Source organism: Phyllostomus discolor, chromosome 2 (genome assembly GCF_004126475.2).
Source record: "Phyllostomus discolor isolate MPI-MPIP mPhyDis1 chromosome 2, mPhyDis1.pri.v3, whole genome shotgun sequence".
Taxonomy (NCBI): Eukaryota; Metazoa; Chordata; class Mammalia; order Chiroptera; family Phyllostomidae; genus Phyllostomus; species Phyllostomus discolor.
The window spans coordinates 205044094-205065351 of record NC_040904.2 but is presented as its reverse complement, the minus strand read 5'-3'; the positions used below and the strand labels follow the sequence as shown (position 1 = coordinate 205065351).

Here is a 21258-nt window from a genome sequence, read left to right as displayed (position 1 = left end):
AAATTGAACACAAAACCAAGCTTTACAATATTAGCAAAACATTTCGGGCAGCCTGACGTCCTGCCATTAAGAGAACCCTTCCCACTGCTCTGATTGATCCAAGTGTAATGGTCCTGTGAGGTGCAGCAGGACTGAGTTGTGTGCACGAAACCTGGCACTTGCTTTCTTCTCAGAGTTCCTAAAAACAAACGGGAGGGAAACTGGAAACTAAATAACCATCAGACAAAAATGAGTCTACTGTTTAGAAAGTCCATGAATGAAACACACACATATACACACAGTAACATTAAAGCTTACCTTTCTTTTATCTTCATCTGTTGGTTCAAATTTGAAAGTAGCCCTATGCTGAGGGGGGAAAAAGGGAAACAATGTCATTTTAAATATGCAGATTTTTAATTTCGGCTGTTTAATAATATATAATTTCTCTGTAAAAATGCTGCCTTCTTACATCATATCTCACTCTTCTTACTAAAGTCAGAGAGATAGGCATGTAAACAAATAATTTGAAGCAGTATGAAAAGACTGCTGCAGAAATATATACCAAGCAGCACAAAGTGCCAAGCCTCTAACTCTGCCCAGGGAAATCTAAAACGCTTTGCAAGCACTATGGAGAATTTGAACTGGATTTTGAGGTATGAATAGAAGTTTCCAGGAGGCAAATGGAAGGCACTGCGGGAACAGAAACAAAGGCCCGGATATGTGAAACAGAGTGGTGTATTTGCGAATAAGCAGCTCCGCCAGAGTAAAACACAGGACACATGTTAGGGCGTGGGGGAGTGAAGAAAGATGAGCATGAAAATGCTGACTGGACAAAGACTTGGAAAGGCCTTCCAATGGTGCTGAGGGGTTACACTTTCTTTTTCATATGCAATAAGAAATAATCAGAAAATTATAGATAGGGAAGAGAATACTCAGAAAAATATTCTGTACAAACGAGGGTTTAAATCATGGCTCCATCACATAGTAGTTAGTTGAGCAATTAAACTCTCCATAACTGGATTTCTCATGTGAAAAGAGGGGGTACCTAGTTCACAGGGCTGCTGTAAGGGTTAAAACAGCTATGGCATATAACATACCATCTCAGTGCCTAGCACATAATAAACAGTAAATATTAGGGTTATAATAATGATGATGCCAATAATATTGAGGGGAGGAAACTGGAAGAGTGTCATGATTCCTAAAATGACTGGCAACAACACTGTATTTTCCACTCTGTAACTACAACAGATGATGGAGTAAGCTGACTTGCCTACTGTCACAGAAAGAGTGATGGTACCCCAAAACTATAGTATAAAACTCCTCATTCTCCTCTCCAGTTTTATTCAGAGCCAAGTGCTTTTATGAATCCTAAGCTTTCCTTTAAAAAAATCTCCACTGAACATCTCTCTGCCTTTCCTTTGCATTTCCCACACTGGCCACACTGACAAACATTGACTGGCAACCCACCAAGAGTGAAGCACACTGAGTCCTAAAGATATTATCATTACAGGTGGTTGTGCATTGACAGCTTTGTAGAAGCAGTTTTTGCAATTAAAAGAGATGGAGAAGAAATGTTGACAGTGCAACAGTTCTGAATGTAAGAAATGGTCAGAGGGAAGACTTAGAGGAAAGAGAGAAGGGACATTTGAGGAAACCTAAGAGCGAATGCTTCACTTATGGTATGCAAAACAATTAAAATGAATTATGCCAGGTGGTAAGGGGCTGAATTTTAAAATTTGTACCTGAACTCCAAGACAGGTAACAGGCACATAGGAAGACTCTGAGGAAAGTATAAATAGTTGAGCAGTCTGGAATATTTTGGTCAGTAGCTTATGGGCCAGATAAAAGGAGAGCAAGACTAAAGACATAAAGCTCTCTGAGAAATAAGCATCAATAATCCAAGCATGGTACTGCTGGCAGCAGTATAAACTGAAACAAACTTTAAAAGGGAAAGTGATGTGGCAACACATATTAGAAACCATAAAAATATTCATACCCTCTCACCCAGAACTTCTACTCTTAGGAATTTACACTAATGAAATCATCCAGAAAGAGAGAAAAATTACATATATTAGCATACTCACTACAGTGCCATCTATTATTATATAAGAAAAAAAGAGGATCTTGACTATCCAACACCATGAGACTGATGAAATAAACTGCTGTGCATCCACCTGATAGACTATTATATTGCAATTTACAAGGTGGCTAAAAAGCTCTATAACAACATGGAAAATTACTTAGAGTGGCATCAAGTGGAAAAAGAGTAAATCATCAAATTATATAGCTATGTCTATGATTAAAGTATCTACATAAATATATGGATGCATTAGAACAAAGGCTTGAGTGTTAACATGCAAATATTATATAAAAGCAAATGTATAGGGGTGGTGAAATGTCTAGTGATATTTTTTGACAAAACTTACTGTTGGTATACTATTTTTATAATTAAAAGGGAAATTTAAAAATAAAAGATGAATGAATGAATGAACAAGGAAAGAAAGAAAAGGAAGGAAGAAAGAAGTTGTAAATCTGAAGGCTATAATTTAGGAATTTATAGACCGGAGATTTAGTAAAAACCAACATTAGATAAAAGATAAAGCAGCACCAGACGTCAGGCTATGCTTGTAAACTGAAGCTTAGTAAAGGTCCAATACAAGTGAAAATAAACAATTGTACTTAGAAACCAAGAAAGCTTATTCTTTGCCATTATATGTGAATTCTACTGATTATCTAAAATGAATATACCTATTTGCCAATATAATGATTCTCCTAAACATTTTTCAGGATTTATAGTAAGGGAATAGAAAAAAATCTTTTGGGAAGACCCTCATTAAGTTATATATTTTAAACAGTTTCTATGTAGAATTAATCTTTTAATATGATAATTTAGAATAGTACCAAGAATGAATTTTTCTGTTGCTTTTTAAATACAAAGCTGATCCTGTCATAAAACCACAACAAGGAAGGAAGGAAGGAAGTAAGGGAAGAAAGAGAAAGAGAGAAAGAGAGAAAGAGAGAAAGAAAGAAAGAAAGAAAGAGAAAGAAAGAGAGAGAAGAGAAGAGAAGAGAAGAGAAGAGAAAAAGGCTTTCAAAAGCTCCATCTAAATAGCATGAGGGCTTAATTTAATTAGAAAACATACTGGTATGTGAGACAATAAGACTGAATTTTGAATGTGCCAATCTATTCAGAAACTCAAGCCCTCTAAAATTGCTTGGATCCAAAGATATTAAAGGCTGGCTTCTTTTATCCAACTTAGATCATCCCCAACCTATTCAGTACCTCTAACCTTCACTGTCTCCTTTTCTATAGCTGAAAGGGAAAGGAGGAACTAATACCTTTCTAGAACTGGTAGCCAACAGTCAACCACCTCACCTTCTTTATATGCTTAATTTCCAGACAAACAGGAGCAACAAGTCAAATATAAACTAAAGGGTAAAACCACCGTTCAATTAAGAGAGCTAGTAAGGTAGGAACAGCTCAGTGACCCACCAGACTCATTTTGAAGACTCTCCACTGTAAGCTTCGAAAAGCTCAGGCTCAGGAGTCACAGAGCACTGGGTTAGAGTCCAGTCCTGCTGCTTACTAAAAGTGTGACCATGGTCCAGTTACCCAAATTTACTACCCACCAGAATTTCCTTCATTATGTATAGCTCCTTGCACATAGCAGGTGTTCAATAGGTGACCACTACTGTTATTATTGCATGGACTATGATGTGGGCAAAAATTGAACTCTTTATGTTAAGGAAAGTAGGAGTTATTTCATAGACATCCAAAGATATACTCAAATGGTACCGATACAAGGGCATTAACTTAACTGGGGTGGGGGTGTGTCTTGCTATGTTTCATGAACAGAGATTACTTCTACAAGTAAATGCCAGTAACTCAGATTATACAACCCGATCTGGAAATAAGGACAAGGTATGACAAAGGAACAGTCCATTAAACAAGCTCCTCTTCCAAGTTCTGTGGAATAAAGTCAGAGTCAGAACTCAACCTCCAAGTGGAAGGCAAAAAGTCCCCTTACACGGTACAGAATATTTACATGCCCTATTCAAATGTAGAGACTGTATTTCTAGAACTGTCCTAATATTAGGTCCTTATCCATCAGGTGTTTCTAGCAGATAAATTAAGACCTCAATGCTATTAGTGTGCTTTTCCTCTCTTATGAGGACTACTCTTGGATACCTACCTACCTGTATCTTAAAAAATTTTTACCTTTCATTTGTCCATAAACTTGCCATACTTCTAACAGAGAATCCTGCTGGAGCTTGCTAACAGGTAACACATGTCCAGGTAGCTTCTATAGCCACCAGGCCAACTCTTTGGTTGTCATCACAGTTGATGACTCTAGGCCTCAGTTTCTTTACCTATTAACTGAAGGAGTTGGACCCAATTATCTTTGAGCTCCCTTCTACTCTAAATTTCCTAGAATACTACTGTGTATCTTGGCGTCCTGGATCACCATTAACTGTTGATAATCATAATGATGGCAACCAATCTCTCTACTAAAACTTCATCGGAATAGGACCTAAAAGAGAAAAAGAAGACTGGACAGCCTAGACTAGTACAATATGTACTTCCCATAAAAGCTCATTCTGTAACTGGAGTGGAGGTAGTTAGGGTCCAACAGTAGCCAAAGGAAGTAGTATACTGACTCTGAAAAGCCTTTCTCTCCTGTGTTCAAAAACACAGAACAGACAGGGTAAAGGGAACATGGCCTTGCAAAGAGCGCTGGATATGAAATCTCAGGACTAGGTCTGCCACTAGCCATGTGCCCTTGAGCCCAGAGAGAGTCACTTTGTCTTTCTAAACTTCAATTTCCCACTCCCCGAAAAGGGAATACTTACATCTCTCTCGTAAGTTTTTTTTTTTTTAATCCTCACCCAAGGATATGCTTTTATCAATTTTAAAGAGATAGGAAGGCCAAAGAGGGAGTGAATGGGCAGAGAGAAAGAGGGCAACATTAATATGAGAAACATTGATTGGTTGCCTCCTGTATGCTCCCCAATGGGGATAGAACCCACAACCTAAGTTGCACGCCCTGACGGGGAATTGAACCCACAACCTTTTGGTATATGGGATGACACTCCAACCCACTCAGCTACTAAGCTAGGGCTCCCTCATAGGTTTTAATATAAAAAGATTACAGTGGTACCTCGGTATTCATTGCTAATTCATTCCAAACTTGTGACAAGTGCCGAAACCAGTAAGTCCCAAACAATAACGCACTTTCTCTTGCTGGGCACCACTGTAACTCATACAAGGGCTAGCAAGTGCATTAAGTCCCAAGCAAGCGCCAAGTGCTAAAACATTTTTTTCTTATCAAGTACAGTGCGACAAGTACAGGGTTTGACGAGTTCTGAAGCTGACGAGTACCGAGGTATGACTGTATATGTAATGACATGTGAAAGTACTTAGAATAATACATAGGGCATAGCAGGCACTCAATATATGTTAACGGGTGGAGTGAGAAGAGTGGGAAAACGAATCACCACTCTTCCTATTTTTTAAAAATACTTTCCTATGCTGAGTCAACCTGCATTACGTCCTTGAGAAACAGACAAGTTTTGTTTTTTTCTGGGATAATAGATCCCTCTCCCCATGATAACCAGGGTCAGTGAATGAAGCAAGAAAGCTTGGAAATTAAAGTTTCTGTAACACAGCAGAAATTAGACATTGTTACCTGTTGCCAGACAGGAAACTGTTGCTCTGCACATGGCACAAGGTATTTTGCTACCCATCAGAAAGTGTAAAGGTCAAGGAAAAAGAGAAACAATGAAGTCTATCCCCCAATTTCTTTTATGTCAACTCTGTCGACTCAATGGGATGTATTTAATTCCTGCCTTTTTGTTGTTGTTGTCGTTGTCCAAAAACTAAGTTAAGGGTTCTTTCTGAAAACAAGGCACTATTCTGAGTGCTTTACACGTATAACTCATTTAATCCTGACAGCAAACCTATGATGTAGGTACTATTATTATCTGCCTGGTTTGGCAGATGAATAAACTGATGCACAGGGAAGTTAAGTAACTTGCCCTAGGCCACATGGATGGTAAACTGAGAACCAAGAGTCCAGGTAGTCTGGCTCAAGAGCCTGTGCTTGGACAGCAGGATTTCTTGAGTACCTTGATCATCAGAAATGTAACTCACTGAGTGAATGAATGCTTCCAGGTACACTGGGCTCAGAGTTTGGCATTATACTCCATTATACTCCATTTAATTTAAGCCTCAGAATAACTTACATGATATTATTCCTATTTTACAGATAAGGAAATTGACACTCAGGTTTAAAATAACTTATCCCTAGTCAAGAAGCTAATAATGGCAGATCTGAAACAAGGTTTATCTGACTCTAAATTCCACCTTCTTTCCACTATTCTTGACTGCCTCCTTTTGAGGACTGGCTTTACCTGAGACATAAAGCAGCATAGAGATCATCATCCTCCAAACAATAAATTAATCATTCTCTCTGTACATCATTTATTTCCCTTCTTGGTTAGACTCTTCATGGCCCCATAACAACTACTTACTCTAAACATTTCTAAAATCGATTTTTCCAGATATGGAAAATGAAGCACAGAGTATCCAGCTACTTTTCCAGGGTTTCCAACTTCATATCCTATAGGGTTGGACAGTTTAACTCCACCTCCCCATTCTCACTGCCATACCACAGTGATTATATTTCCTCTTCCTATTCATCTGCCTCCAATCTCACCTTGAGGGGCAAAGCCCCACTGCAGAAACGAAACTCAGCTATTTTCTCTGTACTCTGGCCCTACTATACTCAGCATTAAACATGAGAACTCTTTTTGAAGGAGCTGACTCAGTTCGGATCAAGTCTCAGCATTTTCAGGTTTGGTCCAAAAAGTTCAATCCTCCCAAACACATCAGATATATCATCTTAAAGAATATACATTGAAGAAAGGGGGAAAAAAAGAATATACACTGAGCATTGCAACTTTAACGACATTCCATTCCCAATGTGAAAAGGGAGCTGGACATGTCCAGAACTTAAGCTGACAGCACTTGGCCAGGAGTGCTAACCAACCTGGAGGAAGATCAAGATTAGGAAGAGATAAACTGGAGGAAGCAAATCTGGAGTTGTAATTAGTTTAGCCAAGGAGAGGAAAAATATTAAAGGAGGTGATAAGATTCAGTTAGAGGGTTTTCCTTCTCCCTTCCCTATGGAAAAAAAAATTGCTCTTTATCGCTAGATATCTGTCACATAGTAAGTGCTAAATAAATACTAATTGACTCAACATGACAGCAAGATTTCTGTTGTATTCCTTTCTTTTGAAAATCAGTTTGCAGCTACCTCCAATCTTTTTGGGGAAGCAGTTCTAAATCAAGTCAAATATACTCTCCACAATATGTACACCTATGCATTAAATGAATTTCTCCTAAATTAGGTAAAGAGGCAACAGTAAAGCGTATCAAAAAGCGACTACGCCAAGATACAAACAGAACTGAATCCATGCATCCTCCCAAAGAAAGCAGTCTAGTCCTGTAGAAACAGCAGTCACACAAACTAGATTCAAATCTCAGCCTCATCTCTCAGTGCACATGTGCAAACCTGGCGCAACATGATCCTCAATTTTATCTGTGAAATGGGGAATACCACCCCTTTCCTCACAGGGTTGCTGGGAAGACTGCAGGGGAATGAAGATGTCTTATTTTTGGATCTTCTCCACCCAGGGCAGAAATGGCATGCTGGCAGTGCAATCATACAAAGAGTATGCGAGTGCAGCGGTGGGCACAGAGCAAACACAGAAGAGCAAATCATGAATGGGAGCAAACGAAAGGCAGAAATGTTCTGTCTAGGGTGTGACTTGGTGTTGGATGTGTTTTCACAGAGGGAGTAGTCAGTCATTCCTATAAAGTCGTCTTCTGAAACGTGGAAGAATAAAGGTGTGGTATGCTCTCTTTTGAAGTGAGCATGTAAAATTCCTAGAAGGACAAGCAACGGGGAGCTAGCGGTTTTAGGAGAGTTTCGGAGAAGTGATTGGGATTTATCACAAAATACCTTTTTAACTGCAGAGTTGTACAGCGCAAAGAACAATGAATGGTTGGAAGACCTAGGCTGGAATCCCAGCTCAGAAGGATGACCTTGGGCAAGTTACTTAACCAATCAAAGAATCTCAATTGCAAAACGCAGATAAAACCTCACAGGACTGCTGTCAAGATTAAATGAGATAACGGATGCGAAAGCTGTTAAATGTGATACAAATAATAGGTACTCTCAGGAGTTAGACTCTCCATCCCACTTACAACATAGTATGTCCATGACCTTGGCATGATTTCAGTTCTTTTGAGCCTCGGTTTTCTCATCTATAAAACGGGGAGGATAAGACCATCCACCACATAAACATGCTGAGTCTCAAGCTAGACCACACGTGAGACATCACGCCTTGAAAACTGTACAGTGCTCGGGCTACATAAAGAGCTACCATCGTGCCTGCTACGTCTCGGGCATGTCAAGGGCCGTGTTTATGCACAGAAACGTGTTTTTATGCCACACAGGTGAGGGAGCCTCGTGTGCATTTACGCAGCCAAGAGCGGGGCACAGGGCACAGACGCACATCCACGGATTCCGGGGGTGTGACTTGCGCGCTCGGGAGGAGGACCGCAGGACGGGCTGCTGGCTGGGCCGGAATCAGAGGAGTGGGCGCCAGAGTGGGGGCAGGGGGGATGCAGGATGCACGGATGGCAAAGGGCTGGGGGCACAAACACGCATGCCCGAGCCGGAAACGTTTCTTTTGGGGGGAGAGCAACGCGCATCCCTGGAATGAGGGGGGTGGGGAGGGATGCGCGGTGCAAGCCCAGAGGGCGGCCCGGGGGCGCCGTACCGCAAGCTCGGGGCCAAGGCTCTTTTACCTTATCGCTGTAATCCCTCAGAACCCGCTCGATAGCCCCCGCCTCGCCGGCCCGGACGATGTAGAGGGCGCGCTCTTCATCCATGGCCGCAGGTGCGGGGGAGCCGCGGCCGCTCTGCGCGCCCAAGCCGCTGCCTCCAGGTAAACGCCTCGCGCCCCCGCTCGCTCGCTCCTTCCCAGCTTCCTTCCTTCCCTCCTTCCCTCCCTCCCTCCTGCCTCCAACCCGCCAGCCTCCGCCCGGCCAGGCCCGACGTCACCGCCCCTCAACTTTCACCCCGCGACGTCACCATTCCCCCAGCAACCGGAGCCTCGAGGCCGCCCCCGACCAGGCCCGGGACTCGCTAGAGGCCTGCCGAGCGGCCAGAGGCGGGGTCAGGCCCACGGGCCTGCTCGCTTTTCCGCCTCTCCCTTCCTCGAAGAAGAGTGCAGCCTTTTAAGTGGGCTTTCACGGACAGAACTGCTCTCTCCTGACCCTCCTCTACGAATCATTCTCCGCAGCTGACGAGAACGACCTGGCTCTTCCCCTCCCCTCCAGGAGACAGCAGCCAAAAAAAAGACTACAATTCCCTGCGCGCAATGGGGTCATTCCACTATTCCACCTAATTTACTGGAGTGCCGAGTGGCATGCCGGGATTTGTAGTCATCCAGGGGGAAAGACTTCCCTCCGAAGGCATGCTGGGAACTGTGGTCCTGCGACGGCCGGAAACAAGAGTCTGGTGGCCGCGGCGGCCAGGGGCCAACAAACCGTTAGGGGGTGGGTCTAAGCGTCGGCTCTGCCTCCTTTTTGTTCCCTGCGGAGCTGATTGTCCCGCTGGAGCTGTGGCTGGACTGGCTGACACTCGCGGAAACTGGAACCCTTCGGTGGGAAGTGTGAAGCCCCGGGTTTAATTCCCACTTTTCTCGTTTAGCGGTTTCAGTCCTTCCACCCTTGTGTGTGGTCGTGTAATATATTCAGACACGGCAATGTGGGAAATTAGAGGTAGTTATCTAGATACGAGGGATGTGGCGATTTTTTAAAGTAGTTTTTAAGTCATTTTCCCTTTTCAATGAAAATTGACGTGCAATGCAATATTAGTTTCAGTTCTACAGGCCAGAGATTAGACTTAGAACTCTCTAGGTAATTAGCATCCTGATATCTCGCGTACTTATCTGACACCATACGTAGTTATTAGAATGCTATTGACTATATTCCCTGTGCTGTACTGTGGATCCCTGTGACTATCCTGTCACCGTCAATTTGTATTTTTAATCGCGTCGCCCTTTTTATCCATTCCTCCCAACACCCCCTCCCACCTGTCAACTGTCAAAACATTCTCTGTATGAGTCTGTGTCTGTTCTGCTTGTTCATTTCCTTTGTTTTTTTTAGATTCAATCCTTGATAGGTATGTGTTTATTATCATCGTATTGGTCATCTTTTCAATCTTTTTTTCCTAATTCTTAAAGAACATCTTTCAGCATATCGTAGAATAGTGGTTTGGTGGTGGTGAGCTCCTTTAGCATTGTCTCCTCTGGGAAGCTCTTTATCTGCTCTTTGATTCTGAACAATAGCTTTGCTGGGTAGAGTGGTCTAGGTTGTAGGTCCCTGCTTTTCATCACTTGGACTATTTCTAGCCAAACCATCTGGCCTGGAATGTTTCTAGTGAGGAGTCAGCTGACAGTCCAATGGGGGCTCCCTTGTAGGTAACTGCTTTTCTCTTGCTGCTTGTAAGATTTTTATTGTCTTTAATCCCTTATGTTTTAATGATGATGTGTCTTGGTGTTGGCCTTTTTGGTCTCATTGTGTTTGGGACTCTGCATTTCCTGGACTTACATATCTCTCTCCTTTATCGGTTTAGGGAAGTTTTCCGTCATTTTTTAAAAAATAGGTTTTCGATTTCTTGCTCTCCTCCTTCTGGCACCCCCACGATGCCAATGTTGGTACACTTGAAGTTGTCTCAAAGGCTCCTTACACTATCCTCATTTTTTTTTAAATTCTTTTTCCTTTTTGCTGTTCTGATTGGGTGTTTTTTGCTTCCTTATATTCCAAATCACTAATTTGATCTTCAGCTTCATAAACTTTACTGTAAATGATTCCCTGTAAATTATTCTTCACTTCAATTAGTGTAGCCTTCATTTCTGACTGGCTCTTTTTCATGGTTTCCAGGTCCTTTTTCATCCTGCTGAAGGCCTCAGTAAGTTCACTGAGCATCCTTACAACCAGTGTTTTGAACTTTGCATCTAGCGCATCACTTGTTTCCATTTTGTTTAGTTCTTTTTCAGAAGTTCCATTCTTTTACTTGGGACATGTGTGTCCCCTTATTTTGGCAGCCTCCCTGTGTCTGTTAGATATGTTAGATAAGCTACTAGATCACCTAGGCTTGGTAGAGTGGCCTAATGTAGCATGTGTCCTGTAGGATCCAGTGGCACAGCCTCCCTGTTCATCTAAGCTGGACACTCCAGGTGTGCCCCTCCCCCACTGACCCCTTTCCTTGTATCGACTGTGTACACCCTCCTGTTGTAGTTGAGCCTTGATTGCTGTTGGTGTGTCAATGGAAGGGATTTACCCCCTGGCTGATCAGCTTCAGGGACTGGCTGCAACCACCCCACGCAACAGGACTTATTTCAGCAGGGCTCTGGTGCCTGCTGAGTTCACCCCTTGAGTGTGTTCCTTATGGGGGTGGTTGGGTGGCACTTCCATGTGGTCTGAAGCTGTCCTCAAGGTGTGATGACTCTGGGACCTCCTAGGGGGTACATGCCAAGGTCATCCACTGCTTGCGTTCTGCCTGGGGCTATCTGGCATAAGCTACAAAACAATGTGCAGATGACTGCTACTTGTACTGGGCTTGGAGGTGCCCGGGAGAGGCCAAGCTGTGAACCAAGGATGGCTACCACTAGTGCCAGGCCTGGGGCCACTTAGCAAGTGGTATGGGGCACGCTGAGGCCAGATGCTGGTTTCCTGAGAGTTTTGGAAAGTCAGAGGCATAAGCCAAGATAGGCCATTCATATGGAAAAGCCACTGGAAACAGGTTGGGTGGGACCAAGATTTGGGTGGAGCAGGGTCTCAGGGAATCATCAGGGAGGGATGAAGGGTGTGAGCCAGATAGATGATGTGGTGCCCACCGGAATGGCTCTGTGGAGAAAGGGCTCAGCAAAGGAGCAACAGCCTTCGCCAGCACTTCTCTCTGGGGAAAAGCCACCTCTCCAGCCCTTGCCCTAATGCCAGACAGTTCAATTCCTTCTCATACATCCCTGGAGCCCTTGGAGCTGCTGCCCCAGCCTTGGAGCTCAGACGGAGTGAGTCTGAGCAAGTCCCTGCATGGGCCTTTTAGGAGGAATGCCTGGGACTTCAGAAGCCCTTTGTCTCACTCAACCACAATCCCTGCTGGGTTTTATAGCCACAAGTCATGGTGACTTCTCTTCCTGGACTGGTGTGGGGCTGGGACCCCCTTGCTCCTCAGGGGAGACCTCCACAGCCAAGATGTCCCTCCCGATTTTTATCTGCCACGTGGGTTTGTGACCTGCCTGTTCTGCGTCGCCACCCCTCCTACCAGTCTCAATGGGCCTCCTATTTCTATACATCCTTAGTTGGACTTCTGTTCAGCTAGATTTCAGGCAGTGCTGAGTGATGGTCGTTCTGTAGGTTAAGTTGTAATTTTGACATTGTGGGCAGATGCAAGTACCACATTTACCTACCCCACTATCATGACTGGAAGCTGGCAATTTGTTTTGCCTTAATGGCTGTCATGTATCAGTGCCAGCTGAGCTCCAGACTCAGTGTTAGGTGGGTTCCAGAGAGCCTCTCACTCTCACGACACTGAGATTTTTGTGGAACCAAAGGAACCTGAATAGGTTAAGCAGTTTGTTCTAAGTCACATAGCCAGTGAATGGAGCATCTGAGATTTGACTCTGGGTCTTTCCCCAAAGGTGGCTGCTCTGTAACCACCAGTAACATAATGATGCTGATATACTGGTAGTGGTAGTGATGATGGTGACGGTGCTGTTGATAAAGGCTCACACTTGCTAAGTTTACTACATGCAGGCACTCTGTTACCTTAGCTGTATTGCGTCAGTCAATTTCTCACACATTTAGTCAGCAAATGCCCGATAACTTATACTGTGCCAGGCACCATTCCATTCGATCCAGTACTGTATGGCGTCGAGACAGTGGGCCCCAAAAGAGGTCCCTGCCCTGAGAGCACCTGAATTCTAGTGTGGAACCCTATGAGGGAGGCGCTATTCTCATTTTAAGATGAGGAAACTGAGTCTCAGAGAGGCTAATAGATGAATTTACCAAGATAGCAGAATGTGCAAACTGACTTTAAACTCAGGGTCTATGTTCTTTTTACTCTCCTAGGCTATTTGTTCGAGTGTGGGGGAGTTTTCCAAGTAATTTCCACTTTGCCATTCCAAGCAACCTTTACCAGAAGTCATCTTTCATACCTCCCCTGCCCACCTCTTCCTCTTGAGCTGTGCCGAAGAGGAACAAACATTTATTCATCTGATAATTATTGAGTTTCTCCTATGTGTCAGATATTGTGCTAGGCTTTGGGAATTTAGAGGTAAAACCAAATACGGGATCAGAGCTCATGGAGCTTTAGACCTTTCTGTGGATTGTATTTTTCATGCAGCAAACGTTTATCGAGCATATTTGTTGAGCCAGGCATTGGGGTAGGTGCTGTGTCCATAATGAACTAAGTCAGAAAGATTTTGATCTGTCTCTTGAAAAGGCACTTTTTAGAAAGATCATGGTATGTATGGTAAGCTACATTCCTTAGGTAATAGTAACATTTTGCAATTGTTTTAAACAGCTTACAACACATTTTAATATGGACTATCTCTGGATCTTTGAGGAAGATATTGTTCCCATATATAGATGAGAAAACAGGCTTGAATGGGTTAAGTAACACAAACTGAGACTCCACTGAGAGCTGTAACATAACAGTATTTGGGTGCCTACTGTGTCCAATACTGTATTTTGTGCTTTTTGGGTGACCATATATTTATTTTTGGAGCAAGGGCTCCTGGACAGGATACTAACAAGCATAAAGTATCTGAGTAGAGCTGTTTCTTTCAAAGGGAGTCTTTACACATGTGTTTGAAATGTCTATTTAACAGAAATGGGCTTATGTTTTTAGGCTCCAACCCTGTACTTCTAAAAAGAGATTAAAAAAAAATAAGAAACCACATGAATTAGCAGCTTGGGAAATTGCACTTTAGTAATTTTAATTAAGCGCTAATATTCTGATTTTATAAATCAAAAGGAGCTTTGACTCTAATTCAAGTCATCCTTTGACCACTGAAGAGACTCTGGTCCCAGAAAAATTAAGTGACTTGTCCAAAGTCAATAGTTAAAAGCAGACTCTGGGACCAGAGCCTACACTAGCTGAGTCCTGGGTCACTACGTCACTTTACCTCCCTGAAGAGTTAGTTATGTGCTGCTTTTGTGACTGGAGCCCCTAGTCCAGCACTAACTCCAGTTCTTGGTGATTCTTGGGTGGCACGGTACTAGGGAACTAGGATTTAGAGCCCCGGCAATCAAAGCAACAAATACTTAGTTACAAGTCATTGTTCCGAAAGATAGTAATATAATAATTCTATACATATATATACACCAATAGTTATACTGGTCTCAAAATATCTCCACATAGATCATCTGACTTAATCCTTATAATAGTTGAAAAAGTGCAAGGTCAAAAGGACAGGCACTATCTTTTTTTTTTTTTAATAGAGAAAAGGGAAGTCCAGGGTGTTGATTAGCTTATTCATAATAAGTTGGCTAATAAGTGGTATAGTTAAGGGCTAGAAGTGCTCTGGGTTCTGATAGTATAAAATGTTACGGAGTTATAGGTCAGGGCCAATGAAAAGAGCCTCCAAATAGATACTAGTCATTTATTTTGGACTTGGATATATCCTGCTGTGGCATTGCCTCTGCCATGACAATGTGTTAGTTGGAATGTGCCAAGTTGAAGGTCTTTAAGGAGTACCTGGTGCCAACAGCTTTTAAAATCCAAGTCTCCCACCCTGGCCTAGTGGCTCAGTTGGTTGGAGCACCATCCTGTACACCAAAAACGTTGCAGGTCCCATCCTGGATCAGGGCGCACACCTAGGTTGTGGGTTCGATCCCATTGGGTGCATATGGTAAGCAACTGACCGGTGTTTCTTTCTCACATCAATGTTTCTCCTTCTCCCTCAGATCAATAAACGTGCAATAATTTTTACACCTTTTTTTATAGAAGAAAGGAGAAATTTAAAAGCTAGTCCAGTCTCTACAGCTCCAGAATTGGAATTCAGGGAATTCCACTAATTCAAGATATGATCTGTCACTCAACAACCACCATGCCACTCTGTGAGACTACTCTCTCTCAGTCTTTCTTAAACCATGGTGTCCTCCACTATAAAATAAAGGAATTAAGTCAGATTTTAGTTCTCTCTTAGCTCTAAAATTTTGATTCTAAGAACAACAAAACTGTATTTGATTGAACATTCTCATTCTTTAGAAAAATCAATTAAGAGTGAGATTGTACAAATCAATGTATGTAAATTAAATATCAGTCTGCTATGTGAAAGTTATTTCCTGGGCATACCTGCAAAGGTTCTGATTCAGCTGATCTGTGGTAAGGCCTGAGTATTGGTAGTTTTAAAGCTTCTCAGTTGATCTGAGTGAGCAGCCAGGATTCAGAACCAGTGGACTAACATTCTGATGGAGTATCAATTACTGAACTAGTGTCTTGATAGACTACCAAAGTCAAGGGTATGTGACTCATTAGGCTTTGAGAAATGAGAATGACCCAGCAAGATGTAATTTATTTTAATTTCATTTTCTACCAAGAATGAAGTTTCCTTTTTATAACAAAGTTAATTATCATGGCTTGATCCTTTAATAAATACAGGGTGGGCAAAAGTTGGTTTAAAGCTGTGAGTACAGAAAACACAGAGTTTATTCTTGTGTTATAATGTATTAACTGTATTGTTTTCCATGCAAACAACTAGAAATCTACTTTTGCCCCAGCCTGTATGTGCTGATCATTGGAGCACAGAATTAAAAAACAAATAGAAACAACTGATCCTGTCCTTTGGGGATATAGGAAACATCCAGGCAAATCTTTTCTACTGATGGGAAGAAGCAAACTGAACCTAAGTATTATGCAAATCAAAACGAGATAAATATTGTTGGGAAAAAAAGTAATCAGCCCAGACCAGTGCAGCTCAGTGGGTTGGGCATCATCCCGAAAATGAAAGGCTACGGTTTCAATTCCCGTAGGGCACATGCCCTGGGTTGCAAGCCAGGTTCCCAGTTGGGGGCGTGTGAGAGGCAACTGATCAATGTTTCTCTCCCCCTTTTCTTCCTTCCCCTCTCTCTAAAAACAAAATCTTAAAGAAAGTAAAAAGAGTAAACAGAGACATCTTCCTGGAGAAGGTGAACTGTAAAGAGAGAGTAGTAGAGATAATTTAGAGGGCTTAGCAGCTAGGGGGAAATGCCATGGGAAAAATTCAGGAGGTCAAAATTAACGGGACGGTTATTGAGAAATGATAACCAACTTGGTTGAACTTGAAAGCCCGCAATGGAGATTTCTTAAGAGGTCAATTGGTCAGTGGGATAAAGAGAAGTTAAATCTGACATTTCATAATCAGTGATGATTCTACAACCAACCAATCCAGCTTCAACATGTAATGTTCCTGAAAACACTATCTCACAATACCATGTGACTTAGTGCCATGTGACATAAATAGAGCTGGCAGACAGGAGGGGAGGGTCTGTTGCCAGAGGGTGTCAGACCCTTGTGCACACTATTTTAATTTCTCAGTATCTCATAAAATTAAGATTGGATTAAATCACTTCAGAGTTTTTAACCTCTTAAAAATGTATAACTACTTGATCTGGCCTTTCGGCACCTTTATGAGGTTCCTCAGTAATAGTTCCAGGATTGCAACTGCCCAAATTGAGCTCATGCTGTTAGTCCTTGGCAAATGTGCCTGTAGGTGTTCGATATCAATTGGCCATCCGCAGTGGGATTCTCAACCTGAGCACGTGAAATGGGCTCTGCCCTTTAGGAGTTTTTTTATCCAAGAGCTGGAATGTGGGTCAGACCTATTTGCATCTCACTGGCTTGGAATCCCATCCAAACACCTCTTGGGAAAACCGGGCACTTTGGGTGGCAATGCTGTAATGTGGCGAAAGAAGTTGGCCTGGGAATTGGAAAACCTGGGTTTTGGTCGTGACTCGCTCACTGTGTGAGTCTCAGAGCCGATCATTTGTCAAATTCCTTAAAACCCTTCTGGCAACCTTTTTTTAAAAAAATCTAACAGGAATACTTGAAAGCCAAAAGATGCTAGTTTAAATTTTAACTCTGTCTCTGGGAATTCAGGGATAAGTCACTTGCCTTCTTTAAGCATTGATTTTTTTTCCAACTGTAATGAGCATAATAATACCTATCTCACAGGGTGCTGTAAGGGGTAAAAGAGATGGCTGTCAAAGTGGCCGGTGCAGCAGACCTGGGCATGGAGTGGCCACTTGTGTTAGCTGGACTGGAATGAAACATGGAGCCTCCCTCACAGTGATGTGGCGACTTGGGGATAAAGGTCATGTTATTCCTATTGCTGTACAAATATATATTTTGTTGTTGGTGGTGGTGTTTTTAACAGAAGAGTAACTCCAACCCACTGCCTTGGTCTTTAAACCTGGAGTTAATGTCTTTAACATTGCCATGCTTTGACATAAGACACTTTGGGTATAGTGACTGCTGTGTGTGTGTGTGTGTGTGTGTGTGTGTGTGTGTGTAAATAAGGAGTCTAAAACAACACGCACACACCAATCAGTCTTTGCAATTAAACTTTTGAGATGCACATGTGAGAGGAAAGATATCCTCACACCCCCTCTTCCCACCGCTTCTTAACTCCTTATGCAGTAAAGCATTAATTTACTTACCAGCATTTGATTAAACTCTTAAGGCTCAACCCTAGAAGGAGGTGGCAGTAGACAAAGGATTATTGCCATTCATCATCAACACATTTTAGTCTTCCCCTTGAGTTGCCTGTGAAGGATTAGCTTTTCCCTGAAAGGAGGAAGACAGAATGAATTGCATCTACGGCCAAAGAACTGCCAGCCCCTTTCAGCTGGGGGCACATACCGGGAGCTTTTCCCATATTAGTCAGCTTTATCTCAACTTTTGGGCAGTGCCTACATCTGAATTTCATGGGTTTCAGGGTCAGTCGAAACAGAATTGTAGGCCTGTTGAGGTCAGAGGCCACCGCTGTCAAAGGGTAGTGACCTGAACAGCAAGAGGTAGCCAGTACCCCGCACCCACCCCCCTCAAATGACTTCATTCTAGTGAATACTTGGCTCATTGCACCTCCCCTGCAGAGCTTTTTTTCGACCTGGTAATAAAAATCCTCCTGTGGCCTGTTTTGGTTTTTTTCCCCATTATTATTGATTTTCTTTTGTTCCTGTTTCTCTACGGAATGACCAAATCTTGATCCTCGATAATGGTTTGTAGGTACCCTGGGGAATGATAGAGGGAGAGCTGGTCTGCTGTTAGCTTACAGCGAGCGGCGCGCCACCTCGCGTGTGGGGGGACGGCCTGGTGCCCAGCTTGGGAACAGTCTTCATTCGCCACATCGGAATTTCCCAGAACTTGGGAAATTCTTCAGCCCCAGTAGGTTCTATGACCACGGTCAAGATTGATTTAAAAACGGCCAAGCCGATTAGGAGAGAGGAATGGGGGTGGGGTGGGTGGAAGCAAACTTAGGAAGGAGGCAGCGTGCTGTGGCACGAAGGACACCGACTCGGGAGCAGGGAAGCTTCTCCTCAGACCCCAGCTCTCCTCCCACTTCCCGTGTGCCTTTGGGCAGAGCACTAAACTGCTCGGAGCCGGCATTCCTGCACCTGTAAACGGAAACGATGATACCACTCCCGGGGTCGCCGGGAGGTTGGGAGAAGTGGAGACGTTCATTGTCTCTGATGTGCAGGGGTGCATAGTGGCCTCAGGCAGATCTGGTTCAGAAGGTGCCACACAGACGTCCCCGAGAGCGAGGAGAGGGAACTGTGTCTCGTTCTCCCTGCTTAAAGATTATCTCTCGGCTTTGGCTGCGCTCCAGTTCTTAGGAAGACATTTTGCAGTTTATCCTCCTTGAGAGGTGTAGCACGAGCCAGGAGGTCCTGGATGCCACTCCTGGCGGGGGCACAGCTTGGCAGTTCCCTGGGAATTCACTCTTCCCCGGCTGTCGGGGGACTAATATAAATAGCGAATATTAGCACTGCAGCTGTCTCTGAGCTGCTTCTCTCGCCCCTGCTGCCCCGGTCGGACCTCATGGGTTTTCATAATAGTTCTGAAACAACCGGTTTTAGCTCTTGAGGCATTTCTGATGACAAAGGGAGGAATGAAACCGGGGAGCCCTACTTCTCCCACCACCCCCTCTCTTCACCCACACCCCTTTCCTAGCAACAGCTCTTTTCTCAACTCTTGGGGCCCACGTCTTCCGTCCCACCTACACCAGCAGCAGCAAAATATGGGGGTGAGAAGGCGGTGGGGGGGGGAGTTGAGGTGCAGACAGAGGAACAGGGAGAGAGCCTCAGGGAGGAGGCTGACGAAGCACAAAAGGTTCCGACCTCCTCCGAAGAAGAGGAAACCACAAGGGCCGTGTCCAAGCTGGCTTAGTTTGGGAGACTTCCAAGGGACTGAAGCAGAGAAGGGCCAGGTTAGACAGTGGCAGGGAGGTGGGCTGGCCTGGAGGGCTGGCAACACGTGCCGGCAGGGAGAGGCTGTCGGCTGCAGGGAGACCGTCAGCAACGCAGGTCAGCGATCTGCAGCCGTTTTCATCTCATGGGGCACACGGATCAATTACTAAAATTCTACAGAACGTCAGAAAAATGTATTTTCTGTTGCTCTGACAAAAATAGGTATAATTATGATTCATTCCCACCGGTGGCTGTTGTGTTGGCTGGGGTTGTTTTGTTTTGTTTTTGACAATCTAAGGGAAAAGAGGTCAGTGCCCCTGGGTAGTCAGGTGTTGCGTGTTTTAAAAACTCCTGTGGAACACCGGCTGCAAATCACTGGTGTAGGTTATTGGGGATTGCCACTCTTCCCCACTCTGGACAGGCTGGAACCCTGTAAAAAAAAAACCCTGAACTTGAACAATGATTAAAATAAAATTTAAAAAAGTAAAAAAAAACCCCAAACCCTGAGGTGCAAGGGCAGGGAATAGCCATCTCTGGATCTTAGCACTACCTCAACCTGCAAGGGTTTGTGTTTCTCAACTTTGGCTGCGTATTAGAATCACCTGGGGAGCTTAACCAATCTAATGCCCGGGGTCCTACTCCAGGTCAGTTATTTACTGGGGGTGGGACCTTATGCATCAGTATTTCAAAAAGTTGGTAACGTAATGCTGACAGGCAGCCAGGGCTGAGAACCACTGAAGTCCAATCCTCCCTGGAGCAGGAGTGCCCCTTCTACAACATCTCTGGCGGAAGTAGGAATGAACCTCAGTTCTACCGTGTGTTAAAGGCAGTGCATGTATCCTTTTTCTCTTAAGTTTTCAGTAATGATTTGTATTCTTTAGGTTCTTGAGTATGTCTGAACTCTATGCCTCAGGAAACCTACAGTAACCCCACCCCTCACCCTTTCCCCTGCAATAACAGGAGTATTTTTACTATCCCCTTCCAGGATTAAAAAAAAAAAAGTTGCTATCCTTCCTTTAAGAAATGCAAGAAGCTGGGGACAAATAGCCTGTTTTTGCTCTTCTTCAGGTTCACCTGAGACATTTTGATTAACATTAGTTTAAAGCAAATACTAAGGACACAAATCTGGAAAGACGGGGAAAATATCAGAAGACTGCCACCCAGATCTGTGTGGGAGTGGGTGGGGCTGGGCACGAGGAAGCGGGTGGAATGTTCCCCGGTGATGGTGGTGCGGGTATATGGGCCGAGCTCATGGGCACGAACCTCACTCAGGCTGTCTGGGGCGCCAGCTGGTGGAGCCGTCGCCTTCCCTCTTGTGGCTGTCTTCCTGAATCACTGCCCAGCTGCCAGTCCGTCCTTTGTTTTCCTTAAGCCATCCACCCTCCTCACCCGGATCTGCCGGCCCAGGGCCATCAGCACACCAACTATAATTGGGATGTCATAGTCATATAACATGCCTGCTTGAGGTCCAGAGCAGGGGAGGTGACCCTCCCAAGGTCACGTGGTGGTGAAGCCAAGGCTTCCTTTCAGTTCTCTTGCCACGACTTGAGCCCCTCTCCCCACTTAGGTTGGGCATACCCAATGGCACTGTTTTGATTGGTCAGTGACTGGGTTGCTGTCTCAGAGGGGCCGCAGATTCCCTTTCTTTTCAGACCTGGGGTATCCTAGAGGCCTGACAAAGGACACAGCAGGCTGGATGCCTAGGACGCCACAGGCCTGCAACGTGGGTGAGCCATCCTGGCTGCTGTTCA

The 21258-nt window shown here is 44.0% G+C and overlaps 1 protein-coding gene across 8 annotated transcripts in view; it reads right to left on the bottom strand.

Moving 5' to 3' along the window:
- The window catches only part of RIC8B (RIC8 guanine nucleotide exchange factor B), a 101414-nt gene extending 92065 nt beyond the window's left edge, over positions 1-9349 (bottom strand). For 4 of the 8 annotated variants that reach the window (XR_004901700.1, XR_004901701.1, XM_036019523.1 and 1 more), the window contains exons 1-2: positions 8855-9073; positions 298-345 (exon numbers count right to left, since the gene is read on the bottom strand). Coding sequence is in view for 6 of the 8 variants with exons in the window: in XM_036019523.1 (XP_035875416.1) it covers positions 298-345; positions 8855-8938 (132 nt within the window). In the remaining 2 variants the exon portion in view is untranslated. Of the gene's footprint in view, positions 1-297; positions 346-8854 lie in introns of all 8 variants that reach the window. The other 4 variants (XM_028531764.2, XM_028531766.2, XM_028531765.2 and 1 more) reach the window with 3 other exon arrangements.
- Positions 9350-21258: the final 11909 nt, after the last annotated feature.